Here is an 11755-nt window from a genome sequence, read left to right as displayed (position 1 = left end):
CCTCTTCTCCCCCCCCCCCCCCGCCGCCCCCGCCATCTCGCCCGCCGCTGCAGTTCCGCGTCCGTCCAGGCGGCGTCGCTGTGGAGCGTCCGCCTTTTGTGGTCCTGATGCTGCGAGCGCCACTTCGCCTCCATCTGCATCTCTGGTCGCCGCCCGCAGCTCCCGTCTCCGCGCCCGCAGCATCCTCCCGTGCGCCGCCGGCCCGCCCGCCCCCGTCGGGACCCGGGGCATGGCCAGACTGCCGGCCAGCGAACCCAGGCGGCAGGCGCAGCCCCAGCAGCAGCCGCCCCGCGCCTCCCCCATGAGCAGCGGCTCCGACCCGGAGGGCATGAAGGATCTGGATGCCATCAAGCTGTTCGTGGGCCAGATCCCCCGCAACCTGGAGGAGAGGGATCTCAAGCCGCTCTTCGAGCAGTTCGGCCAGATCTACGAGCTCACCGTCCTCAAGGACCGCTACACCGGCATGCACAAAGGTAGGGCGACGGGCCCACCCCCACCTCTTTCACCACCACCACCACCACCCCGTCTCCAGGTCGGCCCTCCCCTCTTCTGCCCCGCCTGGATTCCCCACCTTTCCCCACCTGGCCTTTCTCCCCAAATCTGTCCCCATGAAANGGTTTCCTGCCTCCCTTTTTTAGCATTTCCTGGCTGTTTCTTCGTCTTTTTTTTTTTTTTTCATCCCTTTCAAATCTTCTCGTTTTGATTCGTTCTCCCAATCCTTCCTTCCTCTCATTCTGGCTACCCGGCTTGCGCTCAACACACGTGTGTGCACACACCCGCACGTGTGCGTTTTCTCTCTCTCACACACACACAGAAATACACACCTTCCCTCCTTGCCTTTTTTGCTTCTCTTGATGGGTCCACCCAGCTGCTATCCAAAGATGTCCCATCCACTTTTCCTGCAATCAAACAACAACTCCTTTTCTTTCCAGCCATTTTATTTCAGATTTACCCCCCACCCCGTCATCAGCCCTTGGGTTGGTCAGATTCCAAGCCCACTCACACCTACACATACAAACACACAAACCCTGTACTCCAGGCCTGACACCACCCCCTTTTTTTTTTTTTCTCCAATCATGATTTTAAGAAGCTGGAAAGGCCCTGTATCTCGTATGAGCTGGGCTATTCTACTCCTTGCAAATTAAAAATGGTTGGAGAGAAGGCCCTAGATCTCATATCAGCTGGGGTTCCTTCTTTCCCACCCCACAATAATCTTGTGCAGGTTTATAAAGAAGAGGGGGGTCAACTTATTCTCCAAAGCACCTGAAGGCAGGACAAGAAGCAACGGATGGAAACTAATCTAGGAGAGAAGCAATCTGGAACTAAGGAGAAATTTCCTGACAGTGAGAACAATTAATCAGAGGAACAGCTTGCCTCCAGAAGTTATGGGTGCTCCAACACTGGAGGTTTTTAAGAAGAGATTGGACAGCCATTTTTCTGAAATGGTATAGGGCAGGGGGTCTTCAAATTGGGCCCTTTTATGACTTGTGGACATCAACTCCCAGAATTCCTCAGCCAGGCATGCTGGCTGAGGAATTCTGGGAGTTGAAGTCCACAAATCATAAAAGGACCAAGTTTGAAGACCCCTGGTATAGAGTTTCCCGCTTGAGCAGGGGGTTGGACTAGACCTCCAAGGTCCCTTCCAACTCTGTTATTCTCTTATTCTCCAGAGGCCCTTCTTGTGACACATCTGTCTCAACCACTTCATTCATCTTGACCCTCTTTTGTAATTCCTGCACCCAAATCCCGTCTCTCTTCTCCCCTTCCCCCATCCCTGCTATCAACCTGTCTCATTTTATGTTTTTTTTTCCAGCCTGCTCCCTTCCAACTCTCCTGTACTTCAATTTGTTTTCAAAGGTAACAATAATAATAATAATAATAATAATAATAATAATAATAATAATAATAATAATAATAATAATAATAATAATAATAATAATAATAATAATAATAAAATAACAAAGGAGCAGAAGGTGTGTGAAGGCAGAGGGAATGCATTTGAAAAATATTTTTATGTTCAGCAAACCAGCCTAAATTTGGGAAAGGGCTTCTAGTAACTAACTTAGTTGATCCGAGCTAAGCGCAAGTGCTTTTTTAAAAAAATTAGCTTTGATGATAAACCTTTTGGGCTTGGCCTGTCAAAAATTTGGAAAATGCCTTCCCTGGTTCTCTTGATGTGCAACCAACACTCCAAACAAAAGAGAAATGACCCTTTACATATTCATTTATTTTATTAAAAAAAATACAGTCTATTCATATGTGGTGCTGGGTATTATATAAACATCAAATGAGTATAAAAATGAGCCACGAGTAAAACAAATTCATTTTCTGAGCACACCCCATTCTCATGCAACCTCTGAAAATCACACGAATACAGGGTACGCTTTGGAGAAATAGGTGGTCCTCGACTTACGACAGTTCATTTAGTGACAGTTTGAAGTTACAACAGCACTGAAAAAAATGACTTATGACCGTTTTTCACACTTACAACTGTTGCAGCATCCCCACGGTTATGTGATCAAAATTCGGACGTTGGCAACTGGTTCCTATTTATGACGGTTTGCAGTGTCCAGGGGTCAGGTGATCCCCTTTTGCAACCTTCTGACAAGCAAAGTCAACCGGGGGTGGGGGGTGGGACACCAGATTCACTTAACAACCGTGTTACTAATTTAATAACTGCAGAGATTCACTTAACCATAGCAAAAAGGGTCATAAAACGGGGCAAAATTCACTTAGCAACTGTCTCTCACACACAACTGCAGTTTTTAAAGACGAGATTGGACAGCATTGTCTGGAATGGCGCAGGGTTTCCTGCCTGAGCAGGGGGTTGGACTAGAAGACCTCCAAGGTCCCTTCCAATTCTACTATTCTGTTATTCATAATCACGTGAAGATTGGGACATCAGGAGATCCTCCATAACGACAAAGGTGGCCTATCCTCTACCTCAGGGATAGACAACCTTGGCTCTTTTATGACTTGTGGACTTTAACTCCCAGAATTCCTGAGCCAGCCATGCTGAGGGGAAAGAGAGAGGTTTCCAAGCTGAGCCATGCTGGCTCAGGAATTCTGGGAGTTGAAGTCCACAAGTCATAAATGAGCCAAAGGTTGCCTACCCCTGCTCTACCCCTATGTTTGCGGTGCTAGGGAATTCTGGGAGTTGAACTCCGCACATCTTTAAGCTGCCAAGGATGAGAAATGTCGCTCTACAAGAGGGTTGGATGTCTTTCTGTTTGAGAAGCGAGATTATTATTTTTCTACTTTGAAGATGATCTTGGCCTAGAAGATGTTAGCATCGGTTGGCATCAGTTATGACAATGGCCACCAAGAGAGACAATTTTAAAATGGAGGGCAAGAAGGTCACAAAACAAGAGACATCACTGGCTTCACATGAAGGAGATGTTTCCTCTGTCCTCAATCATAGAGAGACGGGCTTAAAGTATTAATACCACTTTATAACACCTTGGTAAGGCCACACTTGGAATACTGCATCCAGTTTTGATCATCACGATGTAAAAAAAATGTTGAGACTCTAGAAAGAGTACAGAGAAGAGCAACAAAGATGATTAGGGGACTGGAGGCTAAAACATATAAGGAACGGTTGCTGGAATTGGGTGTGTCTAGTTTAATGAAGAGAAGGACGAGGGGGGACATGATAGCAGTCTTCCAGTATCTCAGGGGCTGCCCTAAAGAAGAGGGAGTCAAGCTATTCCCCTAAGCTCCTGAAGGCAGGACAAGAAGCAACGGATGGAAACTGACCAAAGAGAGAAGCAACCTAGAACTAAGGAGAAATTTCCTGACAGTTAGAACAATTAATCAGTGAAACAATCTGCCTCTGGAAGTTGTGAATGCTCCAACACTGGAAGTTTTTAAGTAGAGGCTGGACAACCATTTGTCTGAAATGGTACAGGGTTTCCAGCCTGAGCAGGGAGTTGGACTAGATGACCTCCAAGGTCTCTTCCAACTCTGCTATTCTATTCTATTCTACTCTACTCTACTCTACTCTACTCTACTCTACTCTACTCTACTCTACTCTACTCTACTCTACTCTACTCTACTCTACTCTACTCTACTCTACTCCACTCTATTCCGTATTCTATTCTATTCTATTCTATTCTATTCTATTCTATTCTATTCTATTCTATTCTATTCTATTCTATTCTAAATTCCAGATATTGGGATGGCATCAAAGAATCACATAGAGTCTTAGGGCTGGAAGGGACCTTGGAGGTCTTCTAATCCAACCTCTTGCCCAAGACAAGAGCCCTCCTACCATTTTGGACAAATCAATGTCCAATCTTTTCTTGAAAAACCTGCCATGATGGCTAATCGCCCTGAATTCCTGAAGGCTGCTCCTAATCATGAATCAAAGACTGAACCTGTTGAATATCAACTGTTGGGCAGCGAAGGGAACAAATTTCCACGCTTCTGACATGGTGTGCGACGTACAGGTAGTCCTCGATTTACAGCCGTTCCTTTCAGGACCGTTCAAAGTTACAACAGCAGTGAAAAAAGTGCCTTGTGACTTGTCCTCACACTGATGACCGTTGCAGCCTCCCCAGAGTCACATGACCAAAATGTGGATGCTTGGCACCGGCATTTGTTTACGACAGATGGCAGCATCCCAGGTGATTGCTGTTTTCAGTCTTGCCAGCCATCTTCGGACAAGCAAAGTCTATGATGGAGAAGCCAGATTCACATAAGACTCTGTGGTTCACTTAACAACCATGGCAAAAAAAGGCCATAAAATTGGGTGTGACTCACCTAACGACCACTTTGCTTTGCAATGGAAATTCTGGCCCAAATTGTGTCATATCTAGAGGACTGCCTGTACTCTACAGCTAGGACTGAAAGACCTTTGGCCTGTTGGAAGTCCAGCAATCTTCTAAAGGTCTTCTTCTCTCCCCATCTCCATGTTTCTATGAATTTTGGAGCTGCTCCCCCAAAGAAGTGATTTTATGGGTCCCCATGTGCATGTGGAATAACAGACTTAGAAGGGACCTTGGAGGTCTTCTAGGCCAACCCTAAGCTCAGACAGATTGGCTTCTTAAAAACTTCCAATGTTGGAGCACCCACAACTTCTGGAGGCATGTTGTTTCACTGATTAATTGTTCTCGCTGTTAGGAGATTTCTCCTTAGTTCCAGGTTGCTTCTCTCTTTGATTTAGTTTCCATCCGTGGCTTCTTGTCCTGCCTTCAGGCACTTTGGAGAATAGCTTGACCTCATCTTCTTTGTGATAACCAATGGAAGATGCCACCAAAGTAAGTGGCCAATTTTTGGAAGGAACTTGTCCAAGAATTATAGGGTTGAAAGGGACCTTCGAGGTCTTCTAGTCCAACACCCTGCTAAGCAGGGGACCCTATACTATTTCAGACAAATGGTTGTCCAATCTCTTCTTAAAAACCTCCAGTGATGGAGCACCCACAACTTCTGGAAGCAAAGCATTCCACTGGTTAATTGTTCTCACTGTCAGGAAATTTCTTCTTAGTTCTACGTTGCTTCTCTCCTTGATCAGTTTCCATCTGTTGCTTCTTGTCCTGCCTTCAGGGGCTTTGGAGAATAGCTTGACTCCCTCTTCTTTGGGGCAGCCCTTGAGATATTGGAAGACTGCTACCATGTCACCCCTCGCCCTTCTCTTCATGATCCTTCTAGAATCCACAACTTCCAGTTTTTCACTGAAGGGAATTGCCTGGAGCATTCATATGTGATTCTATTCTCCAAAACCCACTTTTTACTCACCTTGCTTTAAATATTATTTTTCCATCAAAGATCTCCGGGACTTCAAAATCACCACTCTTTTTTTTTTTTTTTTTTTAATTGCACTTTAACACTATTAATGTATGCAGGATTTTTTTTTAAAAAAAAAGAGTTTTGGTTCCAGCAACAGGGGAAACCCGATTTGCTTAACATCCACACGAGTCATTTAATAGCTGCCTTGATTCACTTAACAAGCGTGGCCCAAAAGCGCGTAAAATCAGGCGCAAACACCTTTGCTGAGCAATGAAACGCAACATTTTCTTGTGAAATAAATGAGTTTTAAATTTTTTTAAGGGTTTTGTTTTCAACAAGCAAAGTCAATAGGGGAAGCCACAGAGGTGTAAAAAGTACACAACCAACTTGAATTATTAAATTAAAAAATTAAAAATTAAAAAATTCAGAGAAGAGCAACTAATGTGATCAAAGGCCTGGAGACTAAAACATACGAAGACTTGAGTTTGGCTAGTCTAAAGAAAAGAAGGACTTGAGTTTGGCTAGTCTAAAGAAAAGAAGAAATGGGGAGACATGATAGCAGTGTTCTAGTATTTGAGGGGCTGCCACAAAGAAGAGGGGGTCACGTTATTCACCAAAGCACCAGAGGGAAGGACGAGAAACAATGGTTGGAAACTGATCAAAGAGAGAAGCAACCTGGAATTAAGGAGAAACTTCCTGACAGTGAGGACAATTAACCAGTGGAACAGTTTGCCACCAGAAATCGTGGGCGCTCCATCATGGAGATTTTTAAGAAGAGACTAGACATTCACCTGTCTGAGATGGTATAAGTTCTCCTGCTTGAGCAGGGGGCTGGACTAGAAGACCTCCAAGGTCCCTTCTAGCTCTATTCTATTGTGAAATAAATGAGTTGATTTACGGGGGAGATGAAGTTTCTCGTGTGACACCCTTAAACTGCTTACTACAACCACTCATTTTCATCTGCTGGGAAGCGGAGGGTCAAAAAAGTCAAAATGGCAGCCATGGGATGGAAACTGACTTTGGTAAACAGGTGCAGGACCAAAGGTTTCCAGTGCGTATTTGGAGCAGCCATCCTGGCTGTTTCTGACCACCATGTTTTCAAAAATAGGAGAAGAAGAACCAAGGAAATAAAAGGCTGGTGAGGATAATTAAAATATATTTTTGAGCATGTAAAGCAGGGCGTCTTCCAACTTGGCCCTTTTATGACTTGTGGACTTCAACTCCCAGAATTCCTCAGCCAGGAATTCTGGGAGTTGAAGTCCACAAGTCATAAAAGGGCCAACGCCCACAAGGGAGGGAGAATACTGAAATGGTAAAATAGCTGAAAGAGAGGGAAGATGACACAGCCATTTTTCATTAGTCCACTTTTAAAGGTGTGCGTTTTGTCGAAGCCTTTTAAAGCTCCACCAGAAAATTGCTTTATTTATTTATTTATTTATTTATTTGTATCCATCCTTTAATATTTGTACAAATAACTCAAGTGGCAAACATATCCAACACACTTATTTTCCCCACAACAACAACCCTGGGCAGAGAGATTGGGACTGGCCCAAAGTCACCTAATTAGCTTTCGTGGCTAAAGCGGGACTAGAACTCACCATTCCCTGGTGATGGGCTCAGAGTCACCCAACTGGCTTTCATGAATAAAGTGGGACTAGAACTCACTGACTCCTAGTTTCTAGCCTGGTGCCTTAAACTGGCCCTTCCTTCCTCATTAAATCTTAAGATGTTTGCATAAGTGTGTTATATCAACACAGCCATGGTGTTTTGTTTACCTGGGTGTGATAGGCTTAAGAATCTTGTGTGAAATCAGCCAAGTTATTGGCTAAAAGTCACCCAGGTGGCATTCATGCTGAAGGCAGGACTAGAACTCACAGTCTCCTGGTGATCGGCTCAGAGTCATGCAGCTGGCTTTCATAGCTAAAATGTGACTAGAATTCACTGTCTCCTGGTGATTGGTCCAAAGTCACCCAGCTGGCTTTCATGCCTAAGGAGGGACTAGAACTCACAGTCTCCTGGCGATTGGCCCAAATTTACCTAGTTGGATTTCATGCCTAAGGCATAACTAGAACTCACAATCGCCTGGTGATTGGTCCAAAGTCACCCAGCTGTCTTTCATGCCCAAGGAAGGACTAGAACTCACCATCTCCTGGTGATTGGTCCAAAGTCACCCAGCTGGCTTTCATGCCTAAGGTGAGACTAGAACTCACTGCACCTAGCTTTCTAGCCTGGTGCCTTCACCACTAGACCAACCTGCCTCTTTCCTTCTCATTAAAACTTTAGATGTTTGCTTAGTTGAGCATAAGTGTGTTATGGTATATGGATAAACCCATGGTGTTTTATTAACCTGGGTGTGGTAGGCTTAAGCGTTTGAACTTAGCCAATAAGTTACTCTAACCAACAATCTTGGTTAACTTGATTTTTACTTTTATTTGTAAGTTTTTTACCCGTGTTTAAATTCTGTTTTTAATCTATGCTTTTATTATATGCCAGGGGTCTTCAAACTGGGCCCTTTTATGACTTGTGGACTTCAACTCCCAGAATCCCTCAGCCAGGCACGTGTGCCTGGCTGAGGGATTCTGGGAATTGAAGTCCACAAGTCATAAAAGGGCCAAATTTGAAGATCCCTCTTATATGCTTTTATTATGATATGGCAAACTCACTTTGGTGAGGTGGGCGGTGTCAAAATTCAACAAATAAATACCTCTGATACGTTAATAAACCCACCCGCTGGCTATCGCTGCCTCCTGTGGCAATGAATTCCACAGGCTAATTTTAATACCCTGCCTCCAAGAGAATTAATGATTTGGTTTGGGAGGGACAGGAAAACTATTTCTGGCTTTGGAAGTCGGGATTGCAGCTGTTAATTTTGCCACCTCCCCCTGGCACTTCAAATCCTAATTTTGGTCCACCCTCCTGGTTCATTGACACCCTATTCAGAAGTCCCAGTTGGGTGCAATCCATCCCCCACGAGTGGGTTGAGCAGCTGGGAAGTGCCAAGATACGTGGCAGGTGGGCTGATTTTGGCTTGCAAATTCTGCAGACTTGTTTTGTGTGTGTGTATCAGAGAGAGGGAGGGAGGGAGGGAGAGAGAGGGAGAGAGAGAGAGAGAGAGAGAGAGAGAGAGAGAGAGAGAGAGAGAAGGCACACAGAGATGAAATAATGAGTAATTTCTCCTCTGGAGAATTCCTGTCTGCTATTCACAATTTTCTTCGAATTCCTCCCAACCCTGCAGAATAATGGAAGAAAATTAAGCAAAGGGAGGTGTCAAAACTCTAAAGGTCAGCTTGATGGCTGCCCCCCCCCCCCAACTGAATACAATGGAACTTAATTTAGTGTGCAGAAGAAAAAAAAAACTGGAAAAGAGAGATCAAGATTGAAAATGGACCAGATCCAGCAAGGGACTATAGACAAAAGAGATCCAGGGGGAACAAATTCCCCAATCTGTTCAATTTTTTTGTAATAGAAATTTACTATGAAGCTTTCTTTTTCTTTCTTTCTTTCTTTCTTTCTTTCTTTCTTTCTTTCTCTCTTTCTCTCTTTTTCTCCCTTCCTTCCTCCCCTTATTTATTTATCTATTTATTCCTCCTTTCTTTCTCTCACTCTCTTTCTCTTTCCTTCCTTCCTTCCTTCCTTTCATTCTTCCTTCCTCTTCCTTCCTTCCTTCCTTCCTTCCTTTCTTTCTCTTTCTCTCCCTTCCTTCCATTATTTATTTATTCCTCCTTTCTTTCTCTCTCTCTCTCTTTCTTTCTCTTTCCTTCCTTCCTTCCTTCCTTCCTTCCTCTTTCTTTCTTTCTTTCTTTCTTTCTCTCCCTCCCTTCCTTCCTTCCCTTATTTATTTATTTATTCCTCCTTTCTTTCTTTCTTTCTTTCTTTCTTTCTTTCTTTCTTTCTTTCTTTCTTTTCTTTCTTTCTTTCTTTCTTTCTTTCTTTCTTTCTTTCTTTCTTTCTTTCTTTCTTTTTCTTTCTTCCCAAACTTATTAACCATCCCTCTCCCTCACTTTTCTGGGAATGCAAGAGAGGGACTGGCTTAAGCAGGGGGTTGGATTAGATGACCTCCAAGATCCCTTCCAACTTTATTATTATTATCATTATTATCATTATTATCATTATTATCATTATTATCATTATTATCATTATTATCATTATTATCATCATTATTATCATTATTATCATTATATCTAAGGCAGGACTCGAACTCACAGCCATCTGGTTTCTAACCAGGCCCCAGTCTCATTAATTTTCCCTAAATCAAAGCTGCATGGTTTCAGCAAAATTTTGGCCTGCAGTGGCTTTGAGGGGGAGCCTGCAGTGTACGCCTTTGCTTTGCAATTTAACTTTTGAGACAAAGTGCACAGGTGGTCCTCAAGGTATGACGGCATTGGTACCAGGATTTCTGTTGCTAAGCAATGCGGCTGTAATGTGTGACATCAGGTGACTGCATCGCTAAATGGCAGTAATCTTGGCAGTCCCTTTGCCATCGTTAAGTGAGACTTGTGGGTCGTTAAGCAGGCACTGCTCAGCACTTCCTGCCAGCTTCCAACAATGGAGGTGGCAGGAAGTTGAAAGTGCCAGGCAGCTTGCAAGGAGGCTGACAGGCAGGTAAGTATTTATGTATTTGACTTTTATCTTGACTTTATTGTTGTCTATAAATAACCAGTGGAACAGCTTTTGCCTTCAGAAATCGTGGGCGCTCCATCAAGGGAGGTTTTTAAGAAAAGACTGGACAGTTACTTGTCTGAGACGGTATAGGTTCTCATGCTTGAGCAAGGGGTTGGTCTAGAAGACCTCCAAGGTCCCTTCCAGCTCTATTCTAGTACAACTCAAGGCGCCAAATATACCTAATATGCCTTCCTCTTTCTATTTTCCCCATAACAACAGCCCTGTGAGGTGGGTTGGGCTCAGAGAGAGTGACTGGCCCAAAGTCACCCAGCTAGCTTTCACGCTTAAGGAAAGACTAGAACTCACCATCTCCTGGTGATTGGCCCAAAGTCATCCACCTGGCTTTCACGCTTAAGGGAAGACTAGAACTCACCCTCTCCTGGTGATTGGCCCAAAGTCACCCAACTAGCTTTCGTGCCTAAGGCGAGACTAGAATTCACCGTCTCCAAGTGATTGGCCCAAAGTCACCCAGTGGGCTTCATGCCTAAGGCAGGACTAGAACTCACCATCTCCTGCTTCCTAGACCAAACTGTTACTGCTGGCTGGGAGGGTGAATGAGCGGGTGTGGTTGTTGCCGGGGAAGCATATAGCACAAGCTTAGTGATGCTCAGTGTGGCTGTGCAATTTGTGCAGGTGGCCAGCGAGGCACAACATGCTTGCAGAAGGGCTGGGAAGACTCCGCAGGTTGTTGAGACTTGCTAGAGCAACTTGTGACCTTCCCCGTTGATGTTGCTTGTGTGAAAGCAGCAGGGAAGGTCGCAAATGGTAATTTGTGGGACGTTGCAGCCATCATAAGTGTGAGACGGTTGCCAAGCACCCAGATTCTGGTCGCATCACTACACAAAAGCTGGAACAGCCAGAACTTCAAAGACCAGTCGTAACCACCGCTCATTCAGCACTGTCGTAACTTCAAAACAGTCATGGAACAAGTGGTCGTTAACCGAGGACTACCTGTATAAACAAATGCAAATAGAAAAAGAGAAAACCAATGAAGGAAATTTTATTTATTTATTTATTTATTCAATTTTTATCCCGCCCTTCTCCTTACCGGACTCAGGGCGGCTGACAGCCTTATAAAACAAGTACAACAATAAATACCCAATTTAAAACCTGATTAAAAAGAAATATTTCCTGTGGCCTATATAGTTAAAATTTCTCTTAAAACCTCACTAAAAATTCCCCTAGGCCAATCCTGCTTGTTGGAAGAGCCATGTCTTTAGGGCGCGGCGGAAGGAGGGGAGATCCGGGATCACCCGGATCTCTGGGGGTAGTTCGTTCCAGAGGGTGGGAGCTCCCACCGAGAAGGCCCTCCCCCTGGAGGTCGCCAGCCGGCACTGTCTGGCTGACGGCACCCTGAGGAGACCCA

The 11755-nt window shown here is 44.5% G+C and overlaps 1 protein-coding gene across 1 annotated transcript in view; it reads left to right on the top strand.

Moving 5' to 3' along the window:
* Positions 1-229: 229 nt before the first annotated feature.
* Positions 230-11755, top strand: part of CELF5 (CUGBP Elav-like family member 5) — an 89862-nt gene continuing 78336 nt past the window's right edge. The window contains exon 1 of the mRNA XM_015828019.1: positions 230-473. Within this exon, the coding sequence (XP_015683505.1) occupies positions 230-473 (244 nt within the window). The remainder of the gene's footprint in view (positions 474-11755) is intronic.

The sequence above is a fragment of the Protobothrops mucrosquamatus genome, unplaced genomic scaffold, assembly GCF_001527695.2.
Source record: "Protobothrops mucrosquamatus isolate PMUCROS unplaced genomic scaffold, P.Mucros_1.0 scaffold4159, whole genome shotgun sequence".
Lineage (NCBI taxonomy): Eukaryota > Metazoa > Chordata > Lepidosauria > Squamata > Viperidae > Protobothrops > Protobothrops mucrosquamatus.
Note: the sequence above shows the minus strand (reverse complement) of the source record. Positions and strands in the feature narration are given on the sequence as shown.